Source organism: Dermacentor variabilis, chromosome 5 (genome assembly GCF_050947875.1).
Source record: "Dermacentor variabilis isolate Ectoservices chromosome 5, ASM5094787v1, whole genome shotgun sequence".
Lineage (NCBI taxonomy): Eukaryota > Metazoa > Arthropoda > Arachnida > Ixodida > Ixodidae > Dermacentor > Dermacentor variabilis.
Window position 1 is genome coordinate 499381 of NC_134572.1, and position 14481 is coordinate 513861.

General features: G+C 45.1%; 1 protein-coding gene across 2 annotated transcripts in view; it reads left to right on the forward strand.

Annotated features, from left to right (window-relative positions):
• The window catches only part of LOC142582167 (inactive peptidyl-prolyl cis-trans isomerase FKBP6-like), a 72504-nt gene extending 58885 nt beyond the window's left edge, over positions 1-13619 (forward strand). For both annotated transcript variants that reach the window (XM_075691562.1, XM_075691561.1), the window contains one exon: positions 13216-13619. In XM_075691562.1, the coding sequence (XP_075547677.1) occupies positions 13216-13525 (310 nt within the window). In that variant the 3' untranslated portion in view covers positions 13526-13619. The remainder of the gene's footprint in view (positions 1-13215) is intronic.
• The last annotated feature ends 862 nt before the right edge of the window (positions 13620-14481 follow it).

A 14481-nucleotide genomic window follows, 5' to 3' on the forward strand; every position in this document is an offset into this window, starting at 1 on the left:
GCGGTTTTGATGTTATCGCCCTTGGACTTCATACGGACCATAAGGGTGACGGCAACGGCAGGGACTTTGCCTAAGTGTCCATATAATTGCTATCGCAATAATATGATAAGAGTATCTAGCAGCTGAAGTGTCCCGTGGCCCATTACTTCCCGGAAAAGAAGTAACCAAATCGAACTTTCATTATGCAACAATTCACTGCGCCGCACAAGATATCCTTTTATTTTGTGGGGCGGAGGCACCGAAATGAAAAAAAAAAACAGATACGTAAAGGAAAGCATGTTGGCCACAATCGAGGGCCTACTTTGGGCATCTAATGTGGCTACGGAAGGAATATTAAAGAAAACGTGAGACGCTTGGTCCACCGAGAGCCATGCGCATACTGCTCGCTATCCTACACCGGCGAGACAACACTTTCCGGACAGGTTGCGCTCAAGCGGATGCATTGCAATCTGTCGAGTCACCACAGTGATGTTGGCGAGCGACCATTGTTATTGTTTCTTTTTCTCATCTGCTAACCAGAAAGCGTCCAAAACTGCCAGGCGAAAATTCACTCGGCCAGAGAAAAACGAATGTGCACCGAAGTTCTCTGTGCAGTGGCCGGGGCAACACGAGAAAAATGCATGCGCTTCGGCTGGCTCTGGCAGCCTGCGGGTAGAGAGAAGAAAAAAATTCAAAAGGCTCAATGTGTCCTCGCGAATAAAAGTCTAAGTAGAAAAATAAATAAGAACGTAGTTACCTTTGCTGGCTTTAATGTCTTGACATGGATGCTTTGGCATAGGTGAAAAAATGTTGATATTCTTTTCTGTGACATGACAGCACAAATTAACCACCACAACGCTTCGTCTCATCGGACCTCGCTGTGTGCTTTGTCAATTTGTTTAATAGTGTGTTGATTTGGCTTGTCTCGTTGTATGGTCCGATATACGACCTTAGAAAAGTCAGTGCACCTTTGGCATGAAATGTTTACAGCAACATTAAACGCACAAAGTTCTGGAATAGAAAATCAAAAGCACGATTTTGGAAACGTCAATGCACCTTTCGCATCAAAACTTTATGAGAACTTTATATGTACCCATAAAGTTTAGGAATTGAAATCCATGCGCTCCGTAGATTCTGTGGCCTTCGCGAGATGCCGCGACGAGCCCGCTCGCCATCAAAACGCCCTTGAAACTTGGTGCTCGGAGGGGGCTCCTTGCGTCATGTGACTCCCGATGCATGGGTGTCGCCGTGAAATCCGGCCCAAGTTCACAATTTTCACACTGACATCTCCTTTTGGGCGTGAAAATGACATTCTAGACAAAATCCAGAAGGATATCCGGCGCCGGGGGTTGTTTTGGTCAGCGGTGCATGACAGCACGGAAAAATTTCGGGGAGGGGGAAGGGCTGAAGCCCCATAAGCACCCCCCCCTCCCCCCAGCTATGCCTCTGAGACCAGAGCTTCAGCCCTTCCCCCTCCCCGAAATTTTTCCGTGCTGTCATGCACCGCTGACCAAAACAACCCCCGGTGCCGGATATCCTTCTGGATTTTGTCTAGAATGTCATTTTCACGCTCAAAAGGAGATGTCAGTGCGAAAATTGTGAACTTGGGCCGGATTTCACGGCGACACCCATGCATCGGGAGTCGCATGACGCAAGGAGCCCCCTCCGAGCACCAAGTTTCAAGGGCGTTTGCCTCTGGTCTCAGAGGCATTGCGTAATCAAAGGGAACAGGAGGCACACGTGAATATTTTGAGAAATAAATACAAAGATTGCACAACTACCTTGAATCTCCACAAGAAAAGTAGAAAATTACCTACCAAGAAAAGGGTCAGGCAAGGAGACACAATGTCTCCAATGCTATTCACGGCCTTTGCTTTCTTTGGGGGTGGTGAATTCGAATGTTTCGAACTGGAAAGGCTTAGGAGTGAGAATTAATGCCTAATATCGCGGCAACCTTTGGTTTGCAGATGACATTGTCCTGTTCAGCAACACTGGGGACGAATAGCAACAAATGATTGAGGACCTTAACAGAGAAAGTGTAAGAGTGGGGTTGAAGAATAATATGCAGGAGACAAAGGCAATGGTCAATAGCCTGGCAAGGGAAGGAGAGTTCAGGATCACCAGTCAGCCTTTCTGTACAGGAGTATGTTGAGTATGAGAAGGAAACTTACAGAAGAATAAAAATGAGTTGGAGAGCATATGGCAGGCATTACCAATTTATGACTAGGAGCTTACCACTGTCATTGAAAAGAAAAGTATATAATCATTGCATTCTACCAGTGCCAACATACGGGGCGGAAACATGGAGGTTAATTAACAAAAGAAGCGCGAGAACAATGAAAGGACCACACAAAGTATATTATAAAATGAAAAATGTTAGGCCTTACGTTAAGAGACAGGGAAAGAGCGGTGTGGATCAGAGAGCAAATGGGGATAGCCGATATTCTAGTTGAGATTAAGAGAAAAAATTCATGCAGAAGCTGCTTTGGGAGTTGTCTAAGTATGGGTAAGAATTTTGCCACTTGCTCATTTTTCCATGCAGCCCGGTGTCATTATCTATGTTATGAAACCTAATGGGGCCAGTACTAATAGCAGTGTAGTGGCGACACGAACTGGTGCCGATGGCAGCGCAAGGAGCATTGCTGACGCAAGCAAAGTACTGTAGGTGGAGGTACCAGGTGCACTGATGATATTCCGACCAATGTAAGCCGTTATGACTCTTTGGCACCTTATCAATTCTTGTCAAACGATATGAACCGTAACCAAACATACTCAAGCGGTGGCTTAGTATGGCACCATTGCGTTGGCTGCACCTTGAAAGCGATCTGCGATGCCGACAAAGAGTGTCGACTGCTCATAGCTTCTGGCACTGTGTTGTCGCTGCTTACTTAGTGTTGAAGAGAGGATGTGCATGCCTGTATCTTGAAAGCCATCTGCGAAAGTGACAGAGTGAGGTGTGTGCTGAGAGCTCCATGAGCGCTGTTTCTGCTGCTTCATTGGCATTTCTGTGCTTACCCGACAAGAAAACCATCCAGTTTTCTTGTCGGGTAAGCATAGAAATGCTTACGCATTTGAAGAGTAGAGCTGGGCGAGCCATGTAATGCGTAGGGCAGATAACTGGTGGACCATTAGAGTTAAAGAATGAATTGCAAGGGAAGGAAAACACAATTGAGGATGGCCGAATATTAGGTGCAGTGATGAAATTAGGAAATTCGCTGATGCAAGTTGGAATCGGCTATAGTCGGATACAACTCAAGTCTGAAATGAAGCCCTGCCCATGCCCTCATAACCGCCAGTCACTGTTCCTCCGCAATACTGCAAATAGTTCATACTTCAAACTTTCCCTGTTACCTAAATAAGGCAGCAACGACAATAATAAAATTGTAAGCACGTAACTTTGTATGTTTTCATTAGTTTATTATAGTGGAACGTTGAAAGCCTAATTGTTTATTGAACTGAAATAAAATGCTTGCTTCACTGCAACTATCTGCAAATTATTCCGTTCTGCAAACTCTAGTAATAACTCTCCCCTGCTATTCCTATAACTTATGCCATATTCCCCCACTGACTTGTCTCCAGCCTGCTTCTTGCCTACCCTGGCATTGAAGTTGCCCATCAATATAGTGTATTTTGTTTTGACTTTACCCATTGCCGATTCCACGTCTTCAGAAAATGTTTCGGCTTGCTGGTCATCATGACTGGATGTAGGTGCGTAGACCTGTATGACCTTCAATTTGTACCTCTTACTAAGTTTCACAACAAGACCTGCCACCCTCTCGTTAATGCTATAGAATTCCTGTATGTTACCAGCTATATCCTTATTAATCAGGTATCCGACTCCTAGTTCTCGTCTCTCCACTAAGCCCCGGTAGCACAGGAAGTGCCCGCTTTTTAGCAATGTATACGCTTCCTTTCTCCTCCTAACCTCACTTAGCCCTATTATATCCCATTTAATGCCCGCTAATTCCTCCAGTAGCACTGCTAGACCCGCCTCACTAGATAACGTTCTAGCATTAAACGTTGCCAGGTTCAGACTCCAATGGCGGCTTGTCTTGATCCAGAGATTCTCAGCACCCTCTGCTGCGTAGTGTCGCAGGTCTGACCGCCGCCGTGGTCAGTTGCTTCGCAGCTGCTGGGGACTGAGGGCCGGGGTTTGATTGTTGTAGTCCTATAGGAGGTTGTGGCCAAGTACTGCACCAGGGTGGCCAATGCTGCTCTGGTGAGGGATTGCATTACCGGTTCTGGTCACCGGGATCAGGCCGCACTCCAGGCCTGTTTATGCAATTTTATCAACACGTGGATTTTTTTTTAATACGGTAGAAAATTGTGCAGCACCGAGATTTGAACCACGGTCCTCTTGCATGCGAGGCGGATGCTCATCCTACCTCTACAAGTACCTACCCACCAACAAAATGTATGTAATCACTGCACTATGAAATGGTACAACAGCAGTGATGCTGAATGCTACAGTTGCTCCAGTGGCACCTATTTTGCACTAACAGCACATTATAATAAAGGGGAGAAAGAGTGAAAGAAAAAGGAGACAGGAATAAAAGAGAAAAAGAAGAAAGGGGACCAGACTTGGGCATTTTCTGCACCTTGCTTAAGTAATATTTCAGTTGAGCATATTGGCTACTTCTTAGGTTACACTTCAAAAGTATTTGCTGTAACTACAGAAAAGCAATATCCCGGTGGTAAATGTTCCATTATATCTCATTTGCATCTATTCGGCTGTTTGACTCAGTTATGTTAGCAGCAAAAGGCTGTTGTCACCACTGAGCTAATGCTGCAGGCTGAAGTATTTTTGCATACTTCTGTCAATTGATAAAGCATTTGCCAACCGTGCAATCCAGTTGACTTTGTGGGTGCACCTCTGCACACAGTCGGTATTTTTCTCAGCATGTCCAGAAGGCTGCAGTAATGGTTAAGCAGTCTTCTAAGAATGTCTTTCCCTCCATTACCGAAAAGGTCACATTCTTTAGCATCATTATCAATATGATAACCATGTGCCTCATTACAGTCACTGTTCGTGAACAAGTATTTTGCACCTCTAGTTTAAATTTCAAATGTGCCATTCCCTTACACCTTCAGCCATTCTAGTGTTAAACAGCAAGTTTAAATAGACACGTATGAACGCCAATACTGCGTCATGATTGTTCCTTGCATGGAGCCCTTAGGCGCTTATAATCAAAAACGCTGTCTGCAGTCGCCTAGACTCGGCTGCTGAGGCTTACTATATAAGCAGTTTGACGCTGTGCCCAGCAATGTAAGCATTGTGCTCTTTTTAAGCAATGCATTTGAACATCAACACTGCAAAAGAAATATATATGCGCAGAATAGATGGTGGTGGTGGTAACAACTTTATTAACAATCCGGCAAATTCGTGGCCTGGGCCTAGGCTGCCCCCGAGGAGGTCTTGAGATCCTGTCTCCTCGCTGCCTCACGGGCTTGCTGGATGGCCCATAGTTGATTTTTGAGGTTTGAGCTGCGCAACGCGGCCGTCCATCGCGCCGCAGCTTCATCTGGGGAAACTGCATTTTCTTTGCATATAACCTCACATTCCCAGAAAATGTGTCTTAAGAGATGCGTGAGCCCTGCCACATAGTTTGCAGTTATCGTCTGAGTAGATGTCCGGATATATCCTCCTGAGATGGACGGGGTTGGGGAAGGTCTTTGTTTGTAACTGCCTCCAGTCTACCGCTTGCGCCCTGTCGAGTTTGGGGTTAGGGGGCAGATAAACCCGCCTTGAATTTTGATAAAATTTTGTAATATCACAGTATCTGGTCATTCTGTCCCTATCTGTCCATGCCTCCGTTGGATTTCCAACCCCAAGAGAGGATCCTTCTTCGCGGGCGCGGAACGTGAGACCTCGCGCTACGCGGTGGACCTCCTCGTTGAGGTTGGGTATGGGGGTGTCGGGGGACATGTGAGCCGGGAACCATATAATGTGTCGTTCCTCCGTGTCCTCGGAGGTGACATAGTTCGCGTTGGCTTTGAGTATAGCCTCAGCCTTCGGCGAAGTTCTGCCTTGAGCATAGTTTCTGACCGCCGTCTGCGAGTCACTGAGTACATATCTACAACTGGGGTTAACGATGGCTAGGGCTATTGTCACCTTTTCCGCTACCTCAGGGTTTTTTACACGTATGGTACAAGAACTGACCAATTGTTTCTCGGTATTGAGGACGGCCACTGCAAAAGCACGTCGATCCTCGTATTCTGCCGCGTCTATGTACAGCGCTTCCTTGTCCCTACCGAAGGCTTGGAGTAAAGCCTTGGCTCTACTCTCTCTTCGACCCTGACTGAATTCGGGGCTCATGTTCTTGGGTATATTAGCCACCTGCAGCTTTTCCCTGATCGCGCTTGGAAGGGATGTCTTGTCGCCCTGCTGCTTGTGATAACTTATCCCGAGTTTGTCCAGGATGCTCCTGCCCATTCGTGTCTTCGCCAGTCTCTCGAGTTGCGAGATTTGGTGTGCCTCAATTAACTCTTCAAGCGTGTTGTGGGCGCCCAGCTGTAGCAGAAGTTCCGTGCTGGTGCTGTCTGGAAGGCCCAGTGCCATCTTGTGTGCTCCTCTAATGAGGGTGTTCAGTTTGGCATATTCGGCCGTGTACCAGTTGTGGTAGGCGGCCACATAGGTAATGTGGCTAATAACGAAGGAGTGTATGAGTCTGATGACGTTGGCCTCCCTCATACCCTGATGTCTGTTGGTGATTCTTCTGGTGAGCCTCATCGTGTTCGTGATCTTAGTCTCCAAATGCCTGACCATTTCTCCGTTGTTGCCATTCGATTCTATGATGAGTCCGAGCACCTTAATCTGCTTCACCCTGGGTATTTCTTGTCCGTCTTTGGTGTGTATGCAAATTTCTTCGTATGCATCATGCTGGATGTAAGCCTTGGAGGGTCTTCCCCTAAGCTTCGGGCGGTAGAGGAGGAGTTCCGATTCTTCTGGTGAGCAGATGAGACCCGTTCCGACGAGGTACTCTTCCACCACCTCGACCGCGGTCTGTAATCGCTGTTCGATTTCTCCGTCGCTTCCCTCGGACACCCAGATCGTAACATCGTCCGCGTATATTGTGTGATGCACTCCCTCGATGGCGTTGAAGCGCTCGGGGAGGCCGATCATAATGAGATTAAAGAGCATTTCTCTCTGGACAGAGACTTTGGCAGAATAGATTTAGTTAATTATTCTGTAAAGCATTATGAACACAAGGCAAGATTTACAAATACGATGACGAATGCACTTATCTTCGTTTAGAGCTCATCAAAATAACCTGGAAAACGGCAGCATGCAGTGACGACCATCATCTCAATACTCGCTGCAGTTTCAGGATAGCAACTAATCGCCCTTCTGATCTTTAAAGAAGACCCGCAATCGAACACGGGTGACATAAAGATAAACATAAAGCCTGGAGTTTAAACAAAGATGTTTTACCATCTGCGCATTGTGTAGCATGGAAACGCGCACGGTTTGCTACAGCCGCAGCGCGCTACACCGCCGCTACACTGAAGCGATGCGGGAAACAAGCACCAAGTCTTGCCGCAGAGCAGCCGCCATTCCGACATGGCAACCAAATGCTGACGTACAATAATGCACTGGAAGACTTTATTGTTTGGTAATAAATCTCCTGCAACGCAGCACTCAAGGCGCGGTCAATTAACGACTCCATTCACAATAAGGAGCGAAACACTCATCACAACCGCTAAATTTAGTTCGTTATAGGTGAACCTGAGTATATCGAATTATCTGATATAGTAATTGAACTGTTTTTAGCACATAAGCTTTTTCATTATTATCATCATCATCATGACCCTCAGCCTATCTTTATGTCCACTGCAGGACGAAGGCCTCTCCCTGTGATCTCCAATTACCCCTATCCTGTGTCAACTGATTCCAACTTGCGCCTGCAGGTTTCCTAATTTCATCACCCTACCTAGATTTCTGCTGTCCTCGACTGCGCTTTCCTTCTCTTGGCACCCATTCTGCAATTCTAATGGTTCACCGGTTATCCGTCCTACGTATTACATGGCCTGCCCAGCTCCATTTTTTTCTTTTAATATTGCCAATTAGAATATTGGCTATCCCCGTTTGCTCTCTGACCCACAGCCCTCTCATCTTATCTCTTGACAATACCCCTAACATTTTTCGTTCCATCGCTCCCTGCGCGGCCCTTAATTTGTTCTCAAGCTTCTTTGTCAACCTCCAAGTTTCTGCCCCATATGTTAGTGCCGGTAGAATGCAGTGATTGTACACCTTTATTCTCAATGATAGTGGTAAGCTCCCAGTCAGAATATGGTAATGCCTGCCGTATGTACTCCAACCCATTTTTATTCTTCTGTAAATTTCCTTCTCATGATCAGGGTCCCCTGTGAGTAATTTACCTAGATAAACGTCCTCCTTTACAGACGGTAGAGGCTGACTGGTGTTCCTGAACTCTAGTTCCCTTGCCAGGCTATTCAACATTATCTTTGTCGTCTGCATATTAATATTCGACCCCACTGTGGCACTCTCTCTGTTAAGGTCCTCAATCATTTGTTGTAATTCGTCTGCAGTGTTGCTGAACAGGACAATGTCATTTGCGAACTGAAGGTTGCTGAGATATGTGCTGTTGATCCTCACTCCTAAGCTTTCCCAGTTTAATAACTTGAATATAGTACTTCTTCAAAGGATGCACTGAATAGCATTGGAGAGATTGTGCGTCCTTGCCTGACCCCTTTCTTGATAGGTAACTTTCTAGTTTTCTTGTGGAAAACCAAGGTAACTGTGGAATCTGTAGATATTTCTGAAGATATTCATGTATGCTTCCTGTGCTCCTTGATTAGGTAATGCCTATATTACTGCTGGTATCTCTACTGAATCAAATGAATTTTCATAATCTATGAAAGCCGTATAATTGGGTTAAATTGTATATAAATAGTCTACTTCTGTTAATTTGACCGTAACTGGACTGACGAAATCGGTTGAATTAAACAATACGTCAAGGAGGCGGCATGTTCTCTTAAACTGTTGTTCAGGCAATGCTCTGTCTGGCTGAAAAATACCTAATCATCTATGGATGTGTATATGTCAGCCTGCTTGCCAGCTTGCCTGAATGACGAGCTAAGGAAACAGGCCGCCTCCTAGACCATAACTTGAGGAGCACCATTTGGCCTCGCACTGCAATTTTTGGGGCTGTCGCCCCCCATACCACGAGACTCAATGTTTTACATTGTGCTGATAAAAGATGGCAATGGGAAATATTGGAGGCAGCTGAAATAGAAAAGCTAGGTTGTGATATTTGTGTAAGTGCACCTTCCGTGGTTTTGATGTAAAAAGGATGTCTCTATCTTCTGAGGTGGTAAGGACCCTGATTCTGTGGCATGACCTAACTCTCACGTTCAATCAGCTGCCTGTCAGATGTTATCACTGGGGGGAAAAAGGGGGGGGGGGAGTGCAATAAAAGTGTATATTTTATTCCCCTTTCGGTGAAAGTGTGTTACTGAAAATAATATGCTGATATCACTGCAGCAGTGACTTCTACTACTAGACAGAAAAAAAAAGGAAATCTGCCAGAAGACTTGATGTATGTGTGTATGATGGTTTGACAAAGCCAAGGTTTCCCATTGTACATTAATTTGGTTGCAAATTAACGCTTGTGTTGTTTCGTCTTGCTGTCTGTCCTTTTTGTTGCGCTATTTTGTACCTGACAATGCTATAGGGGGCAAGGACTTGTGGAGTCGCCGTCTGTCGGAAGCGCCTCGCTTGCGTAGTATGAGGGATAATGTGGCGCGCTCCTCATAGATTTGTCTTACGGCACTCAATGAAAACACCTCACGGCAGCCCTCCTGGACGTTTCTGTAAGTATTCCCAAAACGAGGGAAGTTTTTTTACTGTCAAAATAATAATCTTGGGCAAACTGAAAGCACAGTATCCTTGACAGACACTATCTATTTACTGAATACGTACAGTGAACGCCACTGCATGCGGTTGCCGCGATGGAGTCTCCCGAATCGGCTTCTTACGTGAAAGGTAGGCAAATGCTGAGAGCAAGCTATGGGAAATATGTTCTTGTAGTGGGCTGTCTGTGTAACTGAATAGAGCATAACAGAATGAAGCCTCAATGCAGCGATCGCATGGGTTCGCAGCAACCGACTGCACATCTGCATGCATGTCCGTTTCACACCATGCCGTGAGCTTTAGGCCACAGAGTATGAGCTGTAACAGACGTGTTCATCTCAGCAGCATGGGCACGGCCTCTGGAAAAGGGCCACTAACACAAGGCAGCCACAGCCCGAAAAACTAACAGAGTGAGACACACACGAACGCCAACTTCTTCCTCCGTATTGGCACAGAACTGGCGCCGAAGTGCTCCCAAGCAGAGCATTTGACAGTACACAAGCAATCATTGCTGCATAAGCACTGTCAGAGCTGTTCAAAAATAATTTTGTTATAGAGACTTCGACACCTACGACAACTGTGATGTGCCGTCGCAACGATTCAATCACATTTTTTCTTCTAAATTTTTGGACATTTCAATATTATTTCTCAAGTTGCGTCGCACTGTATGTTTGTTGGTCTTCTCAGTGTGCGATTTCCCACTGCTTCTTTTTTGTAATACAGTACATTAATTCTTAACACAAACACGACCATATACCATGCCTTTTTTTTAATGTGCTTCTTACCGCTCCCTTTTCATTCCAGTGAACTTGCCAGTATCTAGCATCAACAAGTTCATAGACCAAAGTGTCACGACATTGGCTGGACAGTGGGCGCGGACAAGCGTCTCAGTGCGCGTCTTATGCTATTCACCGAACATCACAGTCCCGACGCCGTAGCAGAAATCTTCCTCGCATCTGTGCTTGCTGCATACCCGTGTTGTAGCTGATGGCTGTTTGCCGGTTCTCAGTTAGGCGAGCCAAACTACACACAGCTTCTTGCCCTGCAACTACATGGGAATAAGGCTGACACCGGGCTTCGTTGCGTACATCTGGTACCGTGGCACCGAGCAGTAGTCTACCATGCTGCATGCCTCCAAAGGCAGCCACTACCTATTATATAGTGCTTTCGAATGTTGTCAAGCAGATACTCAAGGCGGCAAAGCCTCACTGCTTAATCAGAACTGCAGTGCAGGTGGGACTTTCAACTTCCATTTTCAGCTTGCTTTGGCACTTCCGAAGCAGTCGACGCGGCTGATGTGTCCACGTGATCCCTCATGCCACTACACGCCGACGATGGTGCAAGCTTTTCCAGTGGTGGAGCTCAACCCCAATACCAATTGGCCTGCATTCCTTCACTCAATAACAATGCCTTGCTTATAAGCAATCTTTGAATCTGCTGTCTTGATTCAAGTGAAACAATTCATTACTTGGGTAGTTGCTATGTGTGCATACCATTAGAACAATGTGGTGCTTGTCGTATGCTATATAATAGTCTGTCTCTACTATATCAGAATGTATTTGCACATGTACCTACAATGATGTTTATTTAATCTCCGTCTACTTACACCAAGTTGCATCACAGCTCTCAAATGATCAAGGTCACCCACCAGGGGGCAGGACCTGTTAACTCCCTATACCACAGTGCTGTAGTAGTGCACAATTATCTCCTTCAATGAACATTGTGCTTGCCATGTATCAGATTACTATTGTTATGGTGCATGATATAACTGAATGCAGTTGTATAAGCTCCTCAGTTGAACCAATGTTCAGTTGTGAATGACATTACATGTATGTATCAAATATTGTGAACAAGCCTTTCACACAAAATGAACCCCATGCTGACTTTATACTTTGCCTTGTTTAGAAATGAGAAAATATTTGGTGTTCGATGGCAGTTCTTCTCGAATATTCGTACAGTCAACTTCTGTTAATATGACCCTGACGGGACCAATGAAATTGATTAATTATCCGGTGGCTCAAATTAAACAAGATGCTGAAAAATAAAACCCACAACACGCTGCCGATTCATTTGGCAGTATATTTGGTCGAGTCTAACACGCCTTCAACTCAAATGCCCGCCCACTTTCTATGTGTCCGAAGTAGAAAACTAACATAGAAATGACATTAACGCTCCTAAACAAAGTACAAATCTAACGTGCGCCCAATTTTTTAGCAAGACATATGGGTGAGAGTCTAATTATTAATGTTTTGAACAATGGTGGCCAGTTTGCAAAAGTCAGCTTGGCTGCCAAGATTTTAAGGTTAGTTTCACTGCAGTAAATTTTTGTTATGCAGTAAAGCATACAGACACCACGACTGTTGTTTTAATTTTGTATTTGATTGCACCAAGCAGGGCAGTTTCCGGCCAAATTTTCTTGAAAGAAAAGTGTGCATTAAAATCTGGTAAATGCGGTGATCAGACATTGTGAGCTATGGTTATTGCTTGAAAATCTTCCTGGGGCAGGCTGGAAATAAATATTTTTGATGGGAGATTACGTATGTTCAACGCATTCACTGTCCTCTAAGGTCCACCGAGACAGACACTGCCACTAAAGGAGTCACTATCGGAGTCACCATATGGGTCAGGCGCATGCGTGCTGACTGGTCAAGTTTAAATTATCCAGCGAAGTCAAATTTTAGGATCAAAATAACGAAACTGTGGGTCCATAGAAATGCCTGGGTGCCAAGCCAGGACCTTCAGTTAGGGTTGAATTAACTGATAAATCGAATTGAACAAAGTCAAATAACAGAAATCTACTGTATTAAATTTGAAGGGGAAATCAGTATTTGAACACCCCCTCCATAGAAGTCGTCGTTGACATTAGTACATATGATTCTGATATATCGACTTAGTATGCACAACTGTGGACAGAGTGCCGCAAAGGATTAACAAGAAGCTAGCCAAATGAGAATTGTTAGTTGATCGTAAAGAAAGAGCTGTTGATGAAAAAAAAAGGGGAAAGGCTGTGTGGGATATGCTTTCTCAATACTGCATTTGTTAGCAGCATGTTGGCTCCCAATCCAGGCGTAGTTTTGGGGACATGATGCATCATACTTTCTTTTTACCTGTAGGAGACGAGAATCTCTAATGCACATGCCGAGTCATGAAAAATGGGGGCCTTTTGGTCATTCTGAAACTGGTACTGCGATTAAAGAGGGCTGTTGGTGCATGCGGTAATTTCACTATGGAGATGTCACACCACCAGGTGCCTTCAATTTTTGAGTGCCATTTCTGCTGTAGGAAATGCTTTGAGGCATGTCACGCACCAAGACACATTTTTGGATGAAAAGATGATCACATGATCCGTCCTTTTCGAGCAGCGACATGATGCGTGCACTGGGGACTGACAGCAGAGCCTGTGAGGAGCGCAAGGCCAACCGGAGGCGCCTGCGCCTGACCACTGAACAGGCTGTGGAGCCACTCACCCGTCACATGATCCGCAAGGCAGTCGAGGCACTGGCTGCTGCAGAACCTGGCACCGAGCTACCGTTCGTTGACGACTTCAGCAAGGAGGAACTGGCATATGTGCAGATGCTGTGCGACGACCTGGGTCTCCCCTGCCGTGAAGTTGACGGCGGGCTCAAGGCACACCAGACAGCACTGGTCCGCGACAATTTTGGATGCACCTGAAAAGTGCGTCATGTACATTAACACATCGCTAATAGGTTGACATTACAATGAAGCTGGAAATACTAAGTGAAATAAAAGAAGCAATAGACGTAAACTCTGTGGAGTGTCGGTGCATAATTTTAAACTGATACTGCTCAAACAGTGCATTGCTCGCTGCTAAACTCTTGAGGTGCAGAACAGCTAGATTACTTAAGGAAAGGACTTCAAATGAGTAGCATGTGGAAATGTAATTTTCGTTGTCAATGTACTGCAGGCAAGAAGATGACGATAGTGGGTCTTGGAAGACACATGCTCACTCATCCATAGCTTTGACTACCTTTTACGAAATCTGTTGTGTAGCTTCGCTGAGAAATGGCAGCAGACCAACACTCTCGTTATATCAGTTTTTCCAAGGGCCAGATGCTCCAATATCATGAAACTGTTGATTTCGATTGAATACAACGGACTTTCATAGCTCATATGAATGGGAAGCATTTGAAAAATTAACGTTCTCTGAAACAACTTGCACAAATGGGTAAGCACTACCAGCTAAGTTGAGATAAAGGCTAACAGCAGACTCTTAGACCTACCACACAGTTATCATTTGTATCTGTGCTTGCCTTGTAAACTTGGAATATCAAAAGCTGTTAAATATTAAACCTTTCATGGAGTTCAAATCGAATTGCAGGAACTATATTCAATTCGTGCACATCCCTAGTTTTTATATCCAGGCTTTTGCAAGAGAATCCAGGCTTCTACACCAGTTGAAGATCCTGCTCCTCATAGTGCAGCTTCTCCTTTCCTTGTATTAGGTAAAAGAGCCATCTCTTCAAAAATAAGACATTTCTTAAACTCACTCAATCATTCAGATGTGCAGAACTCCATAGAAAAAGCATGTCACACAGTGGCAGGCTTGTATGCATTTTGCTCTGTACGTAAATACTCTACTCAACTTGCTGTAACTTAAAGGGGTGCTG